The 22,388-nt window shown below is 44.0% G+C and overlaps 1 protein-coding gene across 5 annotated transcripts; it reads right to left on the bottom strand.

Moving 5' to 3' along the window:
* Nucleotides 1-123: 123 nt before the first annotated feature.
* On the bottom strand, nucleotides 124-21,509 carry ECSIT (ECSIT signaling integrator). 5 transcript variants are annotated; one of them, XM_077121732.1, is made up of 10 exons: nucleotides 21,421-21,508; nucleotides 21,093-21,212; nucleotides 20,496-20,544; nucleotides 15,088-15,206; nucleotides 9,486-9,900; nucleotides 8,978-9,201; nucleotides 1,469-1,526; nucleotides 1,191-1,339; nucleotides 912-1,017; nucleotides 124-504 (listed from the first exon to the last, which is right to left on the bottom strand). In XM_077121732.1, exons 4-10 carry the CDS (start codon nucleotides 15,181-15,183, stop codon nucleotides 254-256), a joined length of 1,299 nt encoding a protein of 432 aa, XP_076977847.1. In that variant the 5' UTR covers nucleotides 15,184-15,206; nucleotides 20,496-20,544; nucleotides 21,093-21,212; nucleotides 21,421-21,508; the 3' UTR covers nucleotides 124-253. The 5 variants fall into 5 exon arrangements, with proteins under 5 accessions (XP_076977847.1, XP_076977848.1, XP_076977850.1 ...); XM_077121733.1 differs by lacking the exon at nucleotides 20,496-20,544; XM_077121735.1 differs by lacking the exon at nucleotides 21,093-21,212 and having other exon boundaries at nucleotides 21,421-21,500.
* Between the last annotated feature and the right edge of the window lie 879 nt (nucleotides 21,510-22,388).

Raw genomic sequence — 22,388 nt, 5'->3', positions numbered from 1 at the left:
GGAGGCAGAGAAGGATGGCCTGGTGTCGGACCTGTCAGTCCTGGCCACTGGATAGCTTTTAAAGAGCAGGACACCGGGCATTAAACTTGCCCACCTCTGAGATCTTGGAGAGGGGACACCACAGTACCAGAGACGGACAGCTCTGGGCAGGAAACTTTTATTTGCTGTACACTTCAAGGCCATCTCATGCCTTTCACATCAGTCCAGTCTTCCGGCCCCAGCCACTCCTCCCCTCATGCCGGAGCCCTCAGGCTCAACTCTGGCCCCGCTCCTGCCGCTGCAGATTATCTTCCTCTTCCTCCTGGCTCTGAGGGGGCGGTGGGGGCGGCTCCTTCAGGCCTGGGGAGGCCGCCAGGAGCTCCCCGGTGGACGCTGCCAGGCGGAAGACCACGGGGATCTGGGCCAAGCCCGGGTTGGTCTCCTGGAGGCCCTGGATCCACTTGGCCAGTGTGGCCTGGTCGTGGGCGCCCGCCATGCACATGGCAAAGATGGGGCCTTCCTCCACTGTTGGGAGAAACAGGCCTCAGAGTCGGTGCTGTGGGGGCTGGGGCAGACGCTCCCCTATCTCAACCCACATGGCTTTGAGGCCAAGGGCAGGGGGCATTAAGCTGCCTTTGAGCTTTCTTGTGCCTCCGAGCCTTTGCACAAACTGCTCTCTCTGCCTTGATGGCCCTCCCCAGGCTTCACTTAGGTGATGCCTCCCTGTTCTACCAGATTGTGCCAGGAAGCCCTCCGCTAGCCAGTGTCCAGGTCACAACCAGCAACCAGCGCAGAGGCACTCTGTAAGGTGGGAAGGAGGGCTGCCTGGCTTGCATGTGCCCATGTGCAGCCTCTTGGCTCTCAGTAGCTGTGTTTTGGCGAGAGCACCCTGTCCTATGGGGCCCCGGGAGCCCCAACCCTGTGGTTTTTACCTTCATTGATATCAAATTCATAGTCGTCCCAGCCGCTCCTCCCATAGTCCAGGTCCAGCTGCATGGGGTAGTAGAGGTTCCATTCCTCCGGAATCTCCTCCACTTTCTACTCGGAGGTGGGGGGAAGTGCAGGCAGGGTCAGAGGCCAAGGATCTTGCAGCCAGCTGGCTGACACCCCCACCCCCAGCCTGAGCCTCTGAGCCCCCCAGGAGCTTACCCTCGCCTGAAACCCACATTCGATTCCCAATCCCAGTAGCTATGTGCACTTTGGAGCCTCACCCTCTCCTCTGGGGGCAGCAAGTCAGCTCGGAGGATGTGGTAATAGACACACTGGTCGCGGAGCCACAGGGAAAAGGGGCCCTCGACAAAGATGGGCCGGGCCGGGTTGTGTTGGGCCAAGGCTGCCTGCTGCTCGGGACTCTGGATTCCTGCAGTTGTGACATGCATGCCTGGGTCTGACAGAAAGGCTCTATCCCCAGGCCCCCGGAGCCCACCCACCAGGCCTGGCAGGGGACTGCCTGGGGCAAGGTCTGGCTGGCCCATGCAGGGGGCCTTACCTACAATGTGTGGCTGGGTAGGATCAGCTGCTCCTGTCCAGTCTTTGGACAAAGGCATCTGTAAGAAAGAGTGGGCGAGGGAGCGCGCAGTCCCTGGCCCCTAGAGGAGCCGGGGGAGAGGGGAATGGGGCTCCCAGAGAGCTATGGGCACCTTTTGGGCCCATCTATTAGGCCTCCTACATGTCCTTCAAGCACACCCCCTTCTGGCTTCCACCCTATTTGGCAAAAGCCATCCATATTTAAGATGCTTACACCAGGGAATCCTGGAGCCAGCCCACCTGTGTTAAAATCCCAGCTCTGCCACAAGCCAGGTAGCCTCAGCCAAGTCACTTTACCTGTGAGCCTCAGTTCACCCCACTGCAAAATGGGGATGATCTGCAACCTTGAGTAGGGCATGAGATTTTGTAGGTTTGTCCAGAGTGATGCCACGATAAATCCCAGAGTGATTTGAACAGTGAATAAGAAGTATTTGCAAAGTCCTCTTGGGGGAATGGCAAGAAAGGGGGTAAAATTCAACCTCCCCAAATGGAGAATTCCTGATATTCTCACAAGCAGTGGAGACAACCAAAGCAATAGGCCAAGCCCTCAATCTTGGGGTTTGTTCATATGAAACTTACCCCACAAAGGATAGGCTAAGCCTACTTAAAATTAGGCCTAAGAGTCACCTCCAGAGAACCTCTTTTGTTGCTCAGTGTGGCCTCTCTCTCTCAGCAAACACAACAAGCAAACTCACTGCCCTCCCCCTTTCTATGTGGGACATGACTCCCAGAGGTATGGACTTTCCTGACAACGTGGGACTGAAATCCTATAAGGAGCTGGAACTCAGCATCAAGGGATTGAGAAAACCTTCTTGACCAAAAGGGGGAAAGCGAAATGAGACAAAATAAAGTGTCAATGGCTGAGAGATTCCAAACAGAGTTGAGAGGTTATACTGGAGGTTATTCTTACACATTATATAGATATCACCTTTTCAGTTAAGGTACAATGGAGAGGCTGGAGGAACTGCCTGGAAATGTAGAGCTGTGTTCCAGTAGCCGTGTTTCTTGAAGATGACTGTATAATGATATGGCTTTTGCAATGTGACTGTGTGATTGTGAAAACCTTGTGTCTGATGCTCCTTTTATCTACAGTATGGACAGATGAGTAAAACACATGGATTAAAAATAAGTAAATAGAGAGGACGCAAATAAATAAGATCAGAAACGGAAGAGGAGACATAACCACTGACCTCACAGAAATAAAGGAGGTAATAACAGGATACTATGAACAACTTTACGCTAATAAATACAACAATGTAGATGAAATGGACAAGTTCCTAGAAAGGCATGAACAACCAACTTTGACTCAAGAAGAAATAGATGACCTCAACAAACCAATCACAAGTAAAAAAACTGAATCAGTCATTCAAAAGCTTCCCAAAAAGAAAAGTGCAGGACCAGACGGCTTCACATGTGAATTCTACCAAACATTCCAGAAAGAATTAGTACCAACTCTGCTCAAACTCTTCAAAAAAATTGAAGTGAAGGGAAAGCTACCTAATTCATTCTATGAAGCCAACAGCACCCTCATACCAAAACCAGGCAAAGATATTACAAAAAAAGAAAACTACAGACCAATCTCTCTAATAAATATAGATGCAAAAATCCTCAACAAAATTCTAGCAAATCGAATCCAGCAACACATTAAAAGAATTATACATCAAGACCAAGTAGGATTCATCCCAGGTATGCAAGGATGGTTCAACGTAAGAAAATCAATTAATGTAATACACCATATCAACAAATCAAAGCAGAAAAATCACATGATCATCTCAATTGATGCAGAGAAGGCATTTGACAAGATTCAACATCCTTTCCTGTTGAAAGCACTTCAAAGGATAGGAATACAAGGGAACTTCCTTAAAATGATAGAGGGAATATATGAAAAACCCACAGCTAATATCATCCTCAACGGGGAAAAATTGAAAACTTTCCCCCTAAGATCAGGAACAAGACAAGGATGTCCACTATCACCACTATTATTCAACATTGTGTTGGAGGTTCTAGCCAGAGCAATTAGACAAGAAAAAGAAATACAAGGCATCAAAATTGGAAAGGAAGAAGTAAAACTATCACTGTTTGCAGACGATATGATACTATACGTCGAAAACCCGGAAAAATCCACAACAAAACTACTAGAGCTAATAAATGAGTACAGCAAAGTAGCAGGTTACAAGATCAACATTCAAAAATCTGTAGTGTTTCTATACACTAGCAATGAACAAGCTGAGGGGGAAATCAAGAAACGAATCCCATTTACAATTGCAACTAAAAGAATAAAATACCTAGGAATAAATTTAACTAAAGAGACAAAAAACCTATATAAAGAAAACTACAAAAAACTGCTAAAAGAAATCACAGAAGACCTAAATAGATGGAAGGGCATACCATGTTCATGGATTGGAAGACTAAATATAGTTAAGATGTCAATCCTACCTAAACTGATATACAGATTCAATGCAATACCAATCAAAATCCCAACAACTTATTTTTCAGAAATAGAAAAACCAATAAGCAAATTTATCTGGAAGGGCAGGGTGCCCCGAATTGCTAAAAACATCTTGAGGAAAAAAAACGAAGCTGGAGGTCTTGCACTGCCTGACTTTAAGGCATATTATGAAGCCACAGTGGTCAAAACAGCATGGTATTGGCATAAAGATAGATATATCGACCAATGGAATCAAATAGAGTGCTCAGATATAGACCCGCTCATCTATGGACATTTGATCTTTGATAAGGCAGTCAAGCCAACTCACCTGGGACAGAACAGTCTCTTCAATAAATGGTGCCTAGAGAACTGGATATCCATATGCAAAAGAATGAAAGAAGACCCATATCTCACACTCTACACAAAAGTTAACTCAAAATGGATCAAAGATCTAAACATTAGGTCTAAGACCATAAAACAGTTAGAGGAAAATGTAGGGAGATATCTTATGAATCTTACAATTGGAGGCAGTTTTATGGACCTTAAACCTAAAGCAAGAGCACTGAAGAAGGAAATAAATAAATGGGAACTCCTCAAAATTAAACACTTTTGTGCATCAAAGAACTTCATCAAGAAAGTAGAAAGGCAGCCTACATAATGGGAGACAATATTTGGAAACAACATATCAGATAAAGGTCTAGTATCCAGAATTTATAAAGAGATTGCTCAACTCAACAACAAAAAGACAGCCAACCCAATTACAAAATGGGAAAAAGACTTGAATAGACACCTCTCAGAGGAGGAAATACAAATGGCCAAAAGACACATGAAGAGATGCTCAATGTCCTTGGCCATTAGAGAAATGCAAATCAAAACCACAATGAGATATCATCTCACACCCACCAGAATGGCCATTATCAACAAAACAGAAAATGACAAGTGCTGGAGAGGATGCGGTGAAAGAGGCACACTTATCCACTGTTGGTGGGAATGTCAAATGGTGCAACCACTGTGGAAGGCAGTTTGGCAGTTCCTCAAAAAGCTGAATATAGAATTGCCATACGACCCAGCAATACCATTGCTGGGAATCTACTCAAAGGAATTAAGGGCAAAAACTCAAACGGACATTTGCACACCAATGTTTATAGCAGCGTTATTTACAATTGCAAAGAGATGGAAACAGCCAAAATGTCCATCAACAGACGAGTGGCTAAACAAACTGTGGTATATACATACGATGGAATATTATGCAGCTTTAAGACAGGATAAACTTATGAAGCATGTAATAACATGGATGGACCTAGAGAACATTATGCTGAGTGAGTCTAGCCAAAAACTAAAAGACAAATACTGTATGGTCCCAATGACGTGAATCGACATTCGAGAATAAACTTGGAATATGTCATTGGTAACAGAGTTCAGCAGGAGTTAGAAACAGGGTAAGATAATGGGTAATTGGAGCCGATGGGATACAGACTGTGCAACAGGACTAGATACAAAAACTCAAAAATGGACAGCACAATAATACCTAATTGAAAAGTAATCATGTTAAAACACTGAATGAAGCTGCATCCGAGCTATAGGTTTTTGCTTTGTTTTGTTCTTACTATTATTACTTTTATTTTTTTTCTCTATATTAACATTCTATATCTTTTTTGGTTGTGTTGCTAGTTCTTCTAAACCGATGCAAATGTACTAAGAAATGATGATCATGCATCTATGTGATGATGTTAAGAATTACTGATTGCATATGTAGAATGGTATGATTTCTAAATGTTGGGTTAATTTCTTTTTTTCCGTTAATTAAAAAAAAATTCTTTTGTGAAAAAATATATATATATACTCTAAAGCATAATTTAATGAGATAAGTGGCATTGTTTTACATTTTTGCAAATCACTTTAATTTCTGGCTTCTTAGAAGACAGCTGCATTTTGCTTCTCTGTTTTCAGTCTGTTGTAATAGGTTGTTTTGATTGAAAGATGTGAAGCAAATCAAGCTTCATACATGTAGTTAGAAGAAGAAGAAGTATGTTATATCCTTTTCAGGAATTGTGGCTGTTCTTTGATACTTCACCAAAATTTGATAAATGGCAATTTTTTTACAGGTTACTTGTAAGCAATATGGAATCTGAAACTGTATCAGTGAGCAATTTTGATATTCTTATGGTAAAATCCACTAGTCTATCTTGCACTTCAAATGGATCTTGTAAACATCATGCGTTGCTCATTTGGAGACTTGGTTCACTGATTATGCAGATCTTTAAAATGTTCATGTAATTTATTATGTAATATTAAATAAAGTTACCTTTTTATACATCAAAATAAATAAATAAATAAATAAATAATAGGGGAACAGATGTTAAAAAAAAAATGGGGATGTTAATAGCACAGACTTCCCCAGGTTCTAAAATGCTCAGAACAGTGCCTGCCATGTACTAAGTGCTATGCGTTTGTGAAATTAGAAAAGAAAAATAATTTCACATACACAGACTATCCCAGGAAAAAGACAGGAGAAACAAGCCATGGCGTTTGCCTCTGTGGAGGAGAGGCAGGGTGGAATTATCCTTTTGTATCTTTATAACTCTATACCCTGGATATAATTACTTCTCAAAACACTAAATGAAATTTAATTTTTTTTTAAAAAAAGCACCTGCTCTTTGGCAGAACTGTCTGACCTGTTATTACATGTAACATCCATCCTTTCAAGTTCAAAATCAACAGATTCTAACTTAGAATTGGCTCCAAGCCACATTATTAAGGGAAAAAAGCAAAAAGCAAGGAGCAGCTCATGTGTACAATGGTCTGCCATTCAAGAAAGATTTCTAGAAGTATAGGTTTTGCTTCTGGGCTTTTTTGATGAATAGTTTATACATTTATACCAATTTTTCATTTAAAATTTAATATTATGGAGTTTTTATGTAGTTTTGATTATATATATATATTTTTTCCTCTCAGATTAAGAATTTTGCTTCCTCTCAACAGTAATAGATTTTTAAATTTGATTTATACTTCAGTATTCATTAAATAGTTTCAATATTATTGCTAACCATAAATCTATGGCATCAAGTTCAGAATTTATCTCCAGTTATTTTCTGTTCTTTGAATACATGCCTGCAAGGTAGTTTGGGTTCTATGCTGACTCAGAATTATTTATTTCTCTTGGTGGTTATATTACCAATGAGATATCTAGTCACATTTGTTTGTTCCTGTTCTCAATTTTGGTGGGTATTTCTCCCTTTTTTTTTTGACATTTACAGTGATTAAAACGCAGCCCCACATGTGGCAAAAATGTAAAAGTTGGTGGATCTGGATATCTGGGGGTGGAGGTTGGGGGTGATAAGTCTCCGAATGGGTGTGCATTATTTCGCAACTATCCTTTAGGTGGAAATGATCTCAAAATTAAAAGTTTAAGAGAAAAAAAGTCAGCTTGTATTAAAAGAAACATCTTGCTGCCGTTCCTTGCCCCTCTACCCAAGTCCCCCTTGCTACCCGTAGACATAATCACTTTTACCCATTTCTGACTTGGAATCTTTCCAGTATTTGTTTTTGTAAAAAGGAGCAAACATATTTATATTTTCACATACCCCCTCCTCCCCTCCCCCCCCACACATACACACATTCACACTTCTCTTCACTGGCTCTTCTCACCTCTTCCAGGCTGCTTGGTGACGTACAATGTACCAAGGCCGAATCTATACAACTCCCTTGATGGATGTCTGGGTCATTTCTGTTCCAAATTTAGGTGATGGGGTTAAGGGTGATCATTTCACTATGTTTTCAATCTTTCTTGTATGTATTGTTCATAATGAACCAGAGAGAAAAAATTATATATAAAAGGATATCCATACAAAAGAAAAAAAAGACAAATCTTGCAAATGCAGAGTCTCTCTAGAAGGAGACAAGGATAATGACAAGGGCACTTACGTCTGGCTGAAGGGGCTGATGGGTAGGAGATCGGCCCATTCACCATAGGTGTATGTGTGTGTGTGTGTGTGCACGTGCGCTGTTTGGTGTTTTTGACCATGCAGACCTATTACTTGCAAAAAATTAAGAAATACAAGAAAAGCTATTCTTCCTCTCTATTCTGCTGCCACATTCAAGCCCACTTCTGTCCTCTCCCACCTAGAAACCTCAGTCACCTCTGAGATGACCCCCTCCAGCATCTGGCCCCAGTGTTGCCCAACACCATGCTTTGGACATCATGAATCCTTCCAGAAACAGAACTCTGAGCCCCTCTTAAGTCTTCTTAAAACCTCCCCATGGCTCTCCCCAATGCTCAACAGGTTCAAAACCAAGCTCTTTAACCCAGTGTCCCCCAGGCCTCTTCTTCCCCAGGCCACAGCGAAAGGAAGACCTTTCTGCACCCAAGTGGTTCCCAGCCCCATCTCCAAGCCCTTGCCCACACCATTCCTTCTGCCCAGAAGGTTCCCTGTGCCTCTCCTGTCCTACCCAAACCCAACTTGTCTCACCATCTCCAGGAAGCCTTCCTTGCCCCCTGCCTCCCCCAAGGCTTCTCCATCTCACAACAGGGAAACTACTATCTGGGGTCAGCCTCCAGGACCAATGACAAGCGCTGTGAGGAGCTCCCTTCGGATCCCCTGTGCAGCTTGGCATGAGTGGAGGATGGGTGGTGATATGTCATTCATTCAACAAACAACTGTTTGGGAGACACAGGGGAAACCAAGTCACGGTTTTTGGAGAAATAAATAAATAAATGTGGCCAGCACGGGGAGGAGGTGGGTGGCTCAGCCGGGGAGGTCAGGAAGGGCATCCAGAGGAAGGGACCGTGGAGCTGAGACCTGAGGAATATGAAAGGGAGTTTCCTGGAAGAGGGAAAAGCAAGTGCAAACCCAAGCTGGAAACTGGCACAGTGTGCAAGGAACAGAAAGGAAGGCAGGTGCTGAGAATATAACAAACAGAAAGGGCAGAGGTCCGGGTTGGCTGTGCTCAGGGGAAAGAGCCGTGGGACTCCACATCACAGAGGGGAGGGGAGGGGGCCAGGCAGGCGGCGCTGGTGGCTGCGGGGGTGGTGGGGACTGGTACCTGGTAGACGGTGACCCTGGCGCTGAGGTCGGGCTCCATGTGTCGCAAGCCCAGCTTGGCCAGATCCACGGGGTCCTGAGGCAGGTCTCGGGGCACCGGAAAGGGGTTGATGTTCTTGAAGCGGGAGAACCACAGCCGCATGCGCAGGAACTTGAGCATGGGGTAGCTTTTGCGCCCAAATATCTGAATCAGCAGGAACTCGGTCTCCTTGTCGGGCATCACCCCTGTGCCCAGGAAGGCAGGCAGAACCCAGGGGAGGGCGGCGTGGACAGAGGGATGGAGGGAGAGGGGAGAAAGACCGAGGAGCGTCCAGGAGCGAGTCAGAGGGCGAGAAGGGAAGACAGGGAGGGGATCAGAAAGGAAAACCAGAGGGAGGCAGGAAAGAGAGGCCAGACAGATTGAGAGAAGGGGAGGAGGGGGACCAAGGCAGAGGTAAGGAAGCGAGTCAGGGCCGTGGACGGTCCCCGAGGCTGTGGGCCGGGCCCGCGCACCGCCCCGCGGGCCTCACCGTGGTTCTCCATCTGCTCCAGGACGGCGATCCCGCACTCCTGCTGCCGCGGGTAGTGGACGAACATGCGCTGGAAGATGTTGCGCGGCCGGAAGACCTCCTTGGGGAAGATGTCGAGCAGCAGGTTGTAGACGGCCAGGTCCCGCTCCACGCCGTAGTCCCGCATCTTGCGCAGGGCCAGGTAGATGAAGTCCACGTGGCCCCGCTTGCGTGCACTGCGCTGCTCAAAGTGCTGCACGGCCCGCACGAAGCTCGCCTTGTCCCGCTCGCCAGGCGCCGCTCCAAACAGCTCCTCGTGCTGCGCCGGGGCCTTGGTGGGCTTCCGCGGGGGCTCAGGGGGGAGCGGGACCAGCCAGGAGTCAGAGCTGTGGACAGTGGCGCTGCAGTGCAGGCCCCGCGGGGCTTTGGGGGGTACCTAGAGGGAGAGGGCAGCTGCTGGAGTCCCTTGGCTTACAACCAGGATGGCTCTTTGCTGGGAGAGGTGCCAGTGGGCATCCCCAGGGGTCCCCAGGGAAGGGTGGGGCTGTGCTTACAACCCCAACATCACATTTGCAAAAAACCACATTTTTTGCAAAATGTGTAAAACACGATGCTGGCACTGCTGTGAGGAAACACTGTTCGCCACCCCCAGAAGAGTTGGTAAAACCTTCCCGGGAGGTATTAACCCAATATTCTCCACCATTGGGCCCAGCAATCCCAATTCGGGGTGTTTAAATTTGACCACTATAAGCAGACTCGTGCCAAATGCCTTTTGTAGAAAGTTATCCTCCGCAGCAGTGGAAACGGCCCAAATACCCATCAGCAAGGGAGCAATTAAACACATGACTATGTACCTGGACAAGGAACCCCTGCAGCTGAAAAACAGACCCAGGTGGGTCTTGTGTGATCCGAAATAATAAGCCCCAAGGTATGTTATTAAATGGAAAAGAAGCCCTGTGCGAAACAAGGGTAGAGCCCCATTTGTGCAAAAGAACAAAAAATATATATAGTTGATCCTCATTATTGGCAGATTCTATATTTGTGAGTTTGCTTGCTCGTAAAATGTATTGAGACCCCCAGATCAAAACTCGTGGTGCTTTCGTGGTAATCTGTGCACAAGCGCAGAGCAGTGACAGGTTTGTCACCTGATGTGCACGTCTCTGTTGAGACTGAACAAGGCAACTCTGCGTTCATATTCAGCTCGCCCACTGACAAGTGTCCTTTCCGTAGTATATTTAGTGCCATGTTTTTAGGACTTGGGGGCTTTTTGTCAGTGGTTTCGCTGATTAAAACGGCTCCCAAGTGTAGTGCTGAAGTGCTGTCTAGTATTCCTAAGTGCAAGAAGACAGGGATGTGCCAGATGGAGAAACTATGTGTGTTTGATGAGCTTCGTTCCAGCAGGAGTTCCAGGGCTATTGCACATGAGTTCAATGTCAATGGATAAAGAATATATCAAGAGACAAAAAACCTATATAAAGAAAACTACAAAAAACTGCTAAAAGAAATCACAGAAGACCTAAATAGATGGAAGGGCATACCATGTTCATGGATTGGAAGACTAAATATAGTTAAGATGTCAATCCTACCTAAATTGATTTACAGATTCAATGCAATACCAATCAAAATCCCAACAACTTATTTTTCAGAAATAGAAAAACCAATAAGCAAATTTATCTGGAAGGGCAGGGTGCCCCGAATTGCTAAAAACATCTTGAGGAAAAAAAACGAAGCTGGAGGTCTCGCGCTGCCTGACTTTAAGGCATATTATGAAGCCACAGTGGTCAAAACAGCATGGTATTGGCATAAAGATAGATATATCGACCAATGGAATCGAATAGAGTGCTCAGATATAGACCCTCTCATCTATGGACATTTGATCTTTGATAAGGCAGTCAAGCCAACTCACCTGGGACAGAACAGTCTCTTCAATAAATGGTGCCTAGAGAACTGGATATCCATATGCAAAAGAATGAAAGAAGACCCATCTCTCACACCCTATACAAAAGTTAACTCAAAATGGATCAAAGATCTAAACATTAGGTCTAAGACCATAAAACAGTTAGAGGAAAATGTAGGGAAATATCTTATGGATCTTACAACTGGAGGCGGTTTTATGGACCTTAAACCTAAAGCAAGAGCACTGAAGAAGGAAATAAATAAATGGGAACTCCTCAAAATTAAACACTTTTGTGCATCAAAGAACTTCATCAAGAAAGTAGAAAGACAGCCTTCACAATGGGAGACAATATTTGGAAATGATATATCAGATAAAGGTCTAGTATCCAGAATTTATAAAGAGATTGTTCATCTCAACAACAAAAAGACAGCCAACCCAATTACAAAATGGGAAAAAGACTTGAACAGACACCTCTCAGAAGAGGAAATACGGATGGCCAAGAGGCACATGAAGAGATGCTCAATGTCCCTGGCCATTAGAGAAATGCAAATCAAAACCACAATGAGATATCATCTCACACCCACCAGAATGGCCATTATCAACAAAACAGAAAATGACAAGTGCTGGAGAGGATGCGGAGAAAGAGGCACACTTATCCACTGTTGGTGGGAATGTCAAAGGGTGCAACCACTGTGGAAGGCAGTTTGGCGGTTCCTCAAAAAGCTGAATATAGAATTGCCATACGACCCAGCAATACCATTGCTAGGTATCTACTCAAAGGACTTAAGGGCAAAGACACAAACGGACATTTGCACACCAATGTTTATAGCAGCATTATTTACAATTGCAAAGAGATGGAAACAGCCAAAATCTCCATCAACAGAAGAGTGGCTAAACAAACTGTGGTATATACATACGATGGAATATTATGCAGCTTTAAGACAAGATAAACTTATGAACCATGTAATAACATGGATGGACCTAGAGAATATTATGCTGAGTGAATCCAGCCAAAAACTAAAGGACAAATACTGTATGGTCCCACTGATGTGAACGGACATTCGAGAATAAACTTGAAATATGTCATTGGTAGCAGAGTTCAGCAGGAGTTAGAAACAGGGTAAGACAATGGGTAATTGAAGCTGAAGGGATACAGACTGTGCAACAGGACTAGATACAAAAACTCAAAAATGGACAGCACAATAATACCTAATTGTAAAGTAATCATGTTAAAACACTGAATGAAGCTGCATCTGAGCTATAGGTTTTTGTTTTGTTTTGTGTTGTTTTGTTTTGATTTTACTATTATTACTTTTATTTTTTTCTCTATATTAACATTCTATATCTTTTTCGGTTATGTTGCTAGTTCTTCTAAACCAATGCAAATGTACTAAGAAATGATGATCATGCATCTATGTGATGATGTTAAGAATTAATGATTGCATGTGTAGAATGGTATGATCTCTAAATGTTGGGTTAATTTCTTTTTTTCCGTTAATTAAAAAAAAAAAAAAAAAGAGAAGGGATAATTGGAGCTGAAGGGATACAGACTGTACAACGGGACTGGATATAAAAACTCAGAAATGGACAGCACAATACTACCCAATTGTAATGCAATTATGTTAAAACACTGAATGAAGCTGCATGTGAGGTATAGGTTTTTTGTTTTTGTTTTTTTTTGTTTTTTTTCTTTCTATTATTGTTTTAATTCTTATTCTGTTGTGTTTTTATTTCTTTTTCTAAATCGATGCAAATGTACTAAGAAATGATGAATATGCAACTATGTGATGTTATTAAGAATTACTGATTGTACATGTACATTGAAATGATTTCTAATTGTTTTGTTAATTCTTTTTTTAAGTAATAAAAAAAAATAAAAAATAAAAAAAAAAAATAAAAATAAAAAAAAAAAAAAAAAAAAAAAAAAAAAAAAAGAATATATCAAATAAGGGTCTTTAATCAGAAACACATGGGAAATCAAGGTATGTATTGATCGGCTGAAATGAAAATGTCATGGCCAAAGGCTTATAAGAACTTAACCCTGTATTTCCCTTAGAAATCATGGTTCTGATTCACAAATTCAGGGCTCCCGGTGACTTTACAGAACTACCGTGAATAACAAGAGTCAACCTTTAATGTACAGTTTTTGTTTGTTTGCTTGTTTGTTTGTTTGCTTGTTTAGGTATAAAATAACTCTAGAGGAAATATAATAAATGGGTTACACCTCTGGCTTCCAGAGACACTAAGTGGTGGCTGGACAGGAGAGGGCCAGCCCTTGTCACAGTATAGCTGCAGAACTTTTTGAAGTTCCAACTACATTACTCACATCTTTAACTATGTCACTTACTCAAAAGATAAGTTTAAAACGATTCTAGACTCAGTGGGAGTCTTGGCTCAACCGTCCCAGCCAAGTGGCATTCCACATCCCACTTTCCTGCTTGGGAACTGGTTTCCCCATCTGTTATGGTGGCACCTCCCTGGGGTCGAAGAGACCTTGCTCCCCCAAGCAGGGAGTGCACAGCTGCTGGGAGCAGGGCCGACCCCTCCAGCACAAAAGCTGACAAACCATGGCCTGCAGGCCAAATCCAGCCAACTGCCTGCTTTCGTAAATCAAATTTTATTGGAGTACAGCCTTGCTCCTACATGTACGGATTGCCAGGGGCTACTTTTGTTGCTACAATAGTGAGGTTAATTGTTGTGACCAACACCTCATGGCCCATGATAGAGCTGAAAATATTTACTCTCTGATCCTTTAAGAAAAAATTTGCTGACCCCTACTCTAGATGGTACACTAACATCTTAATTTCTTATTTTACTTTAAATCGAATGCTTTAACTAGAATGGTTACCTAAAGGCATGGTAAAAAAACGTGTAGCAGATAAGGGCCAATATTTACTGAATATTCTTACATTCCAGGAACGGTTGATAACTTCATCAGCATGAGACTCATTCAGTCTTTACAACTGCACTATGAGGGAGTGCTCGTACTGTGCCCATTTTACAGATAAGGAGACTGGGGCCCAGGGGGGTGAAGTGGGATGCCTGGGGGGTGTCCAAGCAGCAGAGTAGAGACTGGGTCTCTGCTCTCAGTCCCTCTGCTCTGCTGCCCCCAATATACTGCATAATTAGGGTGAGCTCATCCCATTGTACTGCTTTTAGATAGGGTGAGGATAAAAAAAAAAGATGGGTGGGGGAGCATTGATTCTAAATGAAATTTTAGGCCATTAATACAACAGGTGGTTGGGGCTTAGGGTGAAAATTGGAAAAAAGATGCTCTGGAATGCCCAAAAGAGAGGAAACACCACAAAGGAGATGATATAAATGAAATGGTCAGCACAGGACCAGGGTAGATGCTCAGTTAAGGAGCCATTAATGTCAGTACTGTCACCATCATTGTTGTTATTTTATCTGTGGCTGTTAACCTGCTTACACCACCTGGTCACTGTGGGTCTAGGATGGGAGTTCAATTTTCGGCCCCCATCTTTAGAAGGAGCTACACACAGCCACCATCCCACTTACCACATAACGTGTCCTTATTTTCCAACGCAGCCCCTCACTCATATGAGCACGGGCACCTCTTAAATTAGGGACCTTGGATGGGCCCACCAAATGGACAGGTCAGCCCAGACCCCTGAGAGCTGGCTTCATCTGTGGGGGTTGGAAGCACATCCCAGGCCTTCTTCCTGCACCCCGACCAGGGGAGCTGATCACCTAGCTGGCTGTTACCTGAGAGAAAGGGGGTCCCGTGAGGGTGGCCCCGCAGATGCTGCCCCAGCCCCTCAAGAGGCCCCGGGACAGCCGGGTGGCCTGGACCCAGCTCATGACTCCGCTTGTCAGACGACTACCTGGTCAAGAGAGAAGAGACAGCATCAGCTGTTAAGGGAAGAAAGAGTCCCTTGGGGTCAGAGGCCACATTCCAAACCACTGTGGCTAACCCACCATGCCACCCTCAGTGGCCTGGCTTTTCTCATACACAAACGGGCGTTGGATTCCTGTTAAAATTGGGGTTCTCTGTTCTGCTGGGCCAAACTCTTCACTTGCCCGAGGTATGTGCTCCTGCAACAGCACCCTTCCTTACTGGATTGTTTTCCTTATGATTATGATTATTATTACTTTTCGCATGAGCAGGCACCAGGAACCGAACCCGGGTCTCTGGCATGGCAGGCCAGAACTCTGCCTGCTGAGCCACCGTGGCCCACCCCCTTATGATTATTTTTAACAGCTTTATTCACCAACAGTTGACCCTTCTAATTTGACAATATTTTTGTCATCCCCTAAAAGAAACCCCGTACCTATTAGCAGTTCCTCCCGAATCCTCTCTCCCTCCCCTCAGCCCCCAGTAACCATTTGTTTCTTTTCTATGTCTTAGATTTCCGTATTCTGGGCATTTATGTAAATGGAATTTTATAATATGTGCTCGTTTGTGACTGACTTATTTCTCTTAGCATGTTTTCAGGGCTTATCCATGTTGTAGCATGACTCAAATCCTCAATCCTTCTTATTGTAAAAAAATATATATTTTGTATGGATATAACCGTTTTATTTACCCATTCCTCAGCTGATGGGGCTTTGAGTTGTTTCCACTTTCTGGGTATTATGAGTAAGGCTGCTAAGAACATTCCTGTACAAGTTTTTGTGTGAACATATGTTTACACTTCTCTCGGGTATATACATAGGAGTGTACTGCTGGGAACATATGGTAAGTTCGTGTCCCGTTTTGAGGCACTGCCAAACTGTTTTCCAAAGTTGGCTGTACCATTTTACATTCCCACCAGCAATGTGTAAGGTCCAACTTCTCCACATCCTAAGATGTTGAGCATCTTTTCAAATGTTTATTGGCCATTTGGATATCTTCTTTGGAGAAATGTATTCAGATCCTTTGTCCATTTTCCTCTTCATTATTGAGTTGTAAGAGTTCTTTATGTATTCTGGATACCAGGCCCTTATGATTTGCAAATATTTTCTCCCCTTCTGTGGGGTACCTTTTTACTTTCTGGACAGTACTGTTTGCAGCACAAGTTTTAACTCTGATGACATCCAATTCATCTACTTTTTCTTTTGTAGCTATGCTTTGGGTATTGTATCTAAGAAACCATTAGATAAGCCAAGCAGAGTAAATCCTGTTTTCTTTTAAGACTTTTTATAATTTGAGCTCTCAAATTTAGGACTATGATCCATTTTGAGTTTTTGCATCTGGTATGAGGAAGAGGTTCAACTTCCTTTTGCCTGTTGAAATCCAGTTGTCCAAGCACCACTTGTTGTAAAGATTAATCTTTCTCCATTGAATAGTCTTAGCACCGTCGTTGAAAATCAACATGTACATGTAAGGGTTTATTTCCAGACTCTTAATTCTCTTTTATTGCGCTATCTATCTAGCCTTATACCAGTACCACAGTGTCTTGTTTACTGTTGCTTTGTAGTAAATTTTGCAACTGGGAATGTGAGTTCTCCATCTTTGTTATTTTTCGAGATTGTTTTGGTTATTCTGGGTCCTTTGTATTTTCACGAGAATTTTAGGATCAGCTAGCAAATTTTACAAGCAAGATAGCTGAGATTCTAGAGATAAGGACTCTGTTGAATTTGTAGATCAATTTGGGAGATGCTCCCATCTTAATTAAGTCTTCTGATCCACAAACATGGGATGTCTCTCTAACAATTTAGATCTTTCCTGGTTTCCTTCAACGTTTTGTATAGTTTTCAGTGAACAAATCTTGTACTTCTTTTGTTAAATTTGTTCTTAAGTATTTTATTCTTTACGAAGCTATTGTAAATGGAAACGATCTTAATTTCATTTTCACGCTGTTTGCTGTATATGGAAATATAGCTTATTTTTATATGTTCATCCTCTCTTCTGCAACCTTCCTGGATCTGTTTATTAGCTCTAATCATTATTTTGTGCATGCCTTAGGATGAACATGTATTTTCATATATTTTCTATAGCCAGACCATGTTATGCCTGAATAAGTTAGTTTTCCTTCTTCCTTTCTAATCTGGGTGCCTTTTATTTCTTTTTTGCCTGGCTGCCCCAGCTCAAACCTCCAGTACAATGTTGAATAGATGTGGTGGGGGTAGACATCCTTGTCTCTGTCCTGATTTTAGCAGGAAAGCATCCAGTCTTTTACCATTATGTAGGAGATGCCCTTTCTCAAGGTAAGTTTCCTTCTATAAGTTTGTGGAGTGTGTGTTTTTGTTTTGTTTTATAGCAAGAGAGTCTTTGAATAATAAACTACTTTGTATTCCTTATATCTTCCCTAGTTTACATTTGCATTTCTCTCATTGACACCAGTTGCCACTGATTCAGAATTGTGGAGTGTTTTTATCAAGAAAGGGTGATCTTTCTGCATTAAGATGGTCATGTGGTTTGTCCTTTATTCTATTAATATAGTGAATGACACTAATTGATTTTCCTGTTAAACTAACGTTGCACGTCTGTGATAAACCCCACATGGTCAGAGTACATAATTAAGGACTTTTGCATCTACAGTCATTAGAGATACTGGCCTGTAGTCTTCCTTTCTTGTGATGTCTGCATTTGGCTTTGGTATCAGGATAACACTGACCTCATAGAATAAGTTGGAAAATGTTTGGACCCTTCTTAGTGCCATTTAAATCTGTTCTAGTTTCTCCCATCTGGACCCCAGGTACCACTCCAGCCTCTGCTCCATATCCTACTCCCTTTACAGCAAAGTTTCTCCCAAGAGGCTCCTTCCTCAGTGTCCCCAACCTGGCTGCTGCTCTCGTCATCCCACGGAAACCAGTCTTGTAAAGGTGCCGCAGCCCCACCCCGTGTCTTACATCTTACCTAAGCCACTGGTTACTTCTCAGGCTTTATCTTCCTCAATTTTTCAGGACCTCCTGGTACAGGTGACACCCCCCTCTTCTTCCCTCCCATCCTGCCTCTTCTTTTGACATCCGCTTGGTTTGCTTCCTAGATCCCAGGCCTCTGTTTCTCAGTCATTCAGCAGTTTCCCCTTCCCTCCCACTTCCTTCTAGAAAATTTACAATGCTTACAAACTTGACAGCGCATATGCATCACCTGGTATCTTGGGTAAAATGCAGACTCTGATTCCGCCGGCCTGGGGTGGGGCCAGAGAGTCTGCACATGTAAAAGCTCCTGCATGACGCTGATGCGGAATGATGCTTTGAAAAATGAGCCTGCAGAACCCCATATTCTGGATTCATCTGTCGGCTTTCTTGTGGCATCAGTGAACTTATTCCTCACTTCTCTGTATTTCCTGTACACAGCTCTAGTGGTTCTCAAACTTTGTTTATATTAGAATCATCTAGGGAGATTTAAAAATTCCCAATGCCCAAATCAAAACCACAGTGAGATATCATTTCACACGCACTGGAATGGCCATATCAAAAACAAACAAACAAAAAACAGGAAACTACAAGTGTTGGAAAGGATGTAGAGAAATAGGAACACTTCTTCAAGGCTGGTGGGAACATAGAATGGTGCAGCCACTTTGGAAGGCAGCTTGCGGCTCCTCAGGAAGCTAAGTATAGAACTGCCATATGATCCGGCAGTCCTGTTACTAGGTATAGACTCAGAAGCACTGAAGGGAGGGATGTGAACTGACATTTGCACATTGATGTTCATAGCGGCATTACTCACAATTGCCAAAAGATGGAAACAACCCAAGTGCCCATCACCCGACGAGTGGATAAAGAAAGTATTATTTGGCTGTAAGAAGGAAGGAAGTCCTGAAGCCTGGGACAACACAGATGAACCTTGAGGACATTATGTTGACCGAAATAAGTCAGATACAAAGTGACAAATATTCTAGGATCTCACTAATATGAGGTAATTATAGCAAGTAAACTCACAGAGATCAAATCTAGAACATGGGTTACCAGGAGGTAGAATGAGCATTTTTAGAATGGGGAATGGATATTTAATTTGTGTAGGATTTTTAACTAGATTGAATTTAAATTAGGAAATGGATAGAGGTGATGGTAGAACAATATGGTGAGTTTAATGAACAGCACTGAATTACATGAGTGATTGTGGTTGAGAGGGAGAGGTTTAGAGTAGACTATGTCACTAGAAAGAAATCTAGAAGATAAAAACGGGGCTGCTTAACAGTGAATCCTGTGGTGGACAATGACTGTGATTAACTCTTCTTTCATGAACTAGAACAAATGTATGTCATTATTGCAAGGAGTTAATAACAGTGATATATGGGAAACAATGCACCTACAGCAAAATACGGACTATAGTTACTAATAATGTTTTAATATTCTTTTATCAACAGTAATAAATGCTCCACACCAATGCTAAGAGTCAATAATAGGGGAGGATAAGGGGTATGGGACGTGATGGGTTTTGTTTGCTTGTTTTTGTTCATTTGTTTGTTTTTGAGTAATGAAAATGTTCTAAAGTTGAGTGTGGTGAGGAATGCACAACCATGGGATGATACTGTGAGACAATAATTGTATTCTTTGGATCGATTATATGATATATGAATGTATCTCAGTAAAGTGTTGGAAAAAATTTTTAGTAAAAGTAAATTAAATTAAAAATCTTCATGCTCAGGCTAAACTCCAGATAAATTAAATTCAGAATAACTAGGAGTGGGGCCCCGGCATCAGCATTTTTAAAGCACCCCAATGACTCTGGTATGCAGCGAAGATAGAGAACCACTATTCTAAACTTTTCCTATTCAAACTGTGTCCCTAAGGCCAGCAGTACCACCATTACTTGGGAGCTTGTTGGAAATGTAAAATCTTAATTCTAATCCTAACCTGCGGAATTAGAATGTGCATTTCAGCAAGGGCCCCAGATGTCTCTGATGTGCCTTAAAGTCTGAAAAATGCTGATCTATGTACTCTCAAAAATGTATCTCCAACACCAGCCAGGAGCTCCAGCCTCAATACCTAAGAGCCACTCTGGTACAAATCTGGCCATCTCAAGCTCGACTTCCTCCAAACTGACATCCTTGCTTAAATTTGTTTCTCCCCATCCCACCTAATGGTGCCACCATTTCAAGTTTTCAGGCCACAAACATTTTGCAAGTTCACTATGTCCCTCCTTCCCCCAAGCAATCCATCAACTAGTACCAGAACTCCTTCCCAACTGATTCCCAATGCATCCACTTCTCTCCATCCATCACCCGTCCCTGGATACCTACCCAGTCTCCCACTTCTGCCCTTGGCTGCCTCCAGTCAGTCGTCGCCACCCTGACAAGAGGCAGCGTTTTAAAACGTAAACTAAATTCAGTGCTCTCTGCCTAAAGTCACCAATGTTATATCACACTTAAAATAAAACCCCCTAACTCCTCCCCTTCCAAACTCTACTTCAATCATGGGCAGCTCCAGCTACACTGTTTCTAAAGCCGAGTTTATTCCAGGTTCAGAGTTTTTTTTGCATTTGCTTTTCTCTCTTTTTTGAAACTCTGTTTCCCCAGATCTCCCTAGGACTGTCTCTGTTCAAATAAGAGGCCTCCACTGACCGTCCCCGACCCCAAATCTAAAAGCTCTCATCACCCCCAACTAATGCATTTTTAGCAGTTTTCAGTGTCTGAAATCCTTTCAGGCTTATTTCTGACTTCTACAAAGCTTGGTTCCTCCAAGAATCTGTCTTCTTCATTGTTGTATCTCCAGCAATCAGGGCAGTGCTTGGTAAATAGTAGCTACCCAACAAGTATCAGTGGAATGAGAGTAAGCGCTACACTTCTATAATTCTGAATCCCGCGGCAGGATGTACGTACAACTCTGCAGCTGGCTACCTGGATTCTGGATCCCTGGGAAGAAAAAGGCCGACGCGGCTTGGAATTCCCGCCTCCCTACCGACTTGCGGTGTGACCACGGACCAGTGTTTTAACCTCTCTGAGCCTAAATTGTCTCATCTGCAAATTAAGAAATAAGGGGCGTGGGGCGACGGGCGTCCTTGTCCGGCACGTCTCCTCCTGGCACCTCAAAAGGTCATGGCTCCCTGACCCTGGAGGCTGGTTCCCTCTGGGACCCTCCCTCCACTCTTGGGGATACGGAACCGGCTGCCCCCGGGCCCAGCAGCTCGCGTTCGTCCCCTCACGCGCACCTCACGGTCCCACTTACCTCCTAACGCTGCCGGCCTCGGCCTCCAGGCCGGCTATGGCTTGCCCCTGGGCGCAGCCATGTTGGCCCGAAGGCCTTCCGGGTCACGGGCCACCGGGGCGACAGCCAATCAAAAAGGCCAGTTTAGCGATTTCCCGCCCACATCAGGGGAAACACCAATAGGAAGGCGAAGTTACCTTGGTCCCGCCTCACAACTGACCGGCCACGCCCCTGAGGAGGCAAACCACCCCCGCCCCCCATCCTGGGAACCGGAGAGCGCGGCTGGAGAAGGACCCGCGGGAACTTTTCCACGCTGCGAGGCTGGACTCCCGGGACCTATGGGTACTGCCCGAGGCCCCAGTTTCTCCCCACCTGAGACGCGAAGATGACTCATTAAAGCTGGAAGAGATGTGGATTCCCTCACTTTGCAACAAACATGTGTTGAGCGCTCGCTCGGTGCCAGGTGCAGTTCCAGGCGCTGAGGGTCGTTGCAGTGAATGAAGGTCCTGCTAATTCTAGCTCGGAGACTGTGCCTCGATGACCTCGCCTGCGAAATGGGGCAATGATAATACCGAACCTCATAGGGTTGCTTGAGGTTTGGTTGCGTTCCTTTATGCAGAACTGCCATATAAGTGTCTGCTATTATTATGGGGCACTCACCCTCAGCAGACCCCACCCCCACACCCCCACTGCCAGGACGCGGAGTCTGCCTTGACTCTTAGACCACCTTCTCTGGGGACTGAGGGTCCCGCCCCGCTGCGTGTGTTCACGGATTGTGTGTCCTGGGGTCCGATGTCGGGGTGATACAGTGTGGACGGTGTTATGCTTCTTTGCGGCGTCTCAAAACTCGAGCCAAGGGGTGCGGGGGCGATCAGAGTCACACACCACGCTGTGAGGGGGTAGGGTGGCCCCCGTTTGTGCCCGTGTGAGCCGGGCCAGGTTAGGCATAGGTGTGTGTGACAGCGTGTCTGGGTGAGTGTGTGTGTGGA

Source organism: Tamandua tetradactyla, chromosome 11 (genome assembly GCF_023851605.1).
Source record: "Tamandua tetradactyla isolate mTamTet1 chromosome 11, mTamTet1.pri, whole genome shotgun sequence".
Lineage (NCBI taxonomy): Eukaryota > Metazoa > Chordata > Mammalia > Pilosa > Myrmecophagidae > Tamandua > Tamandua tetradactyla.
This window is presented reverse-complemented; position numbering and strand designations above follow the sequence as displayed.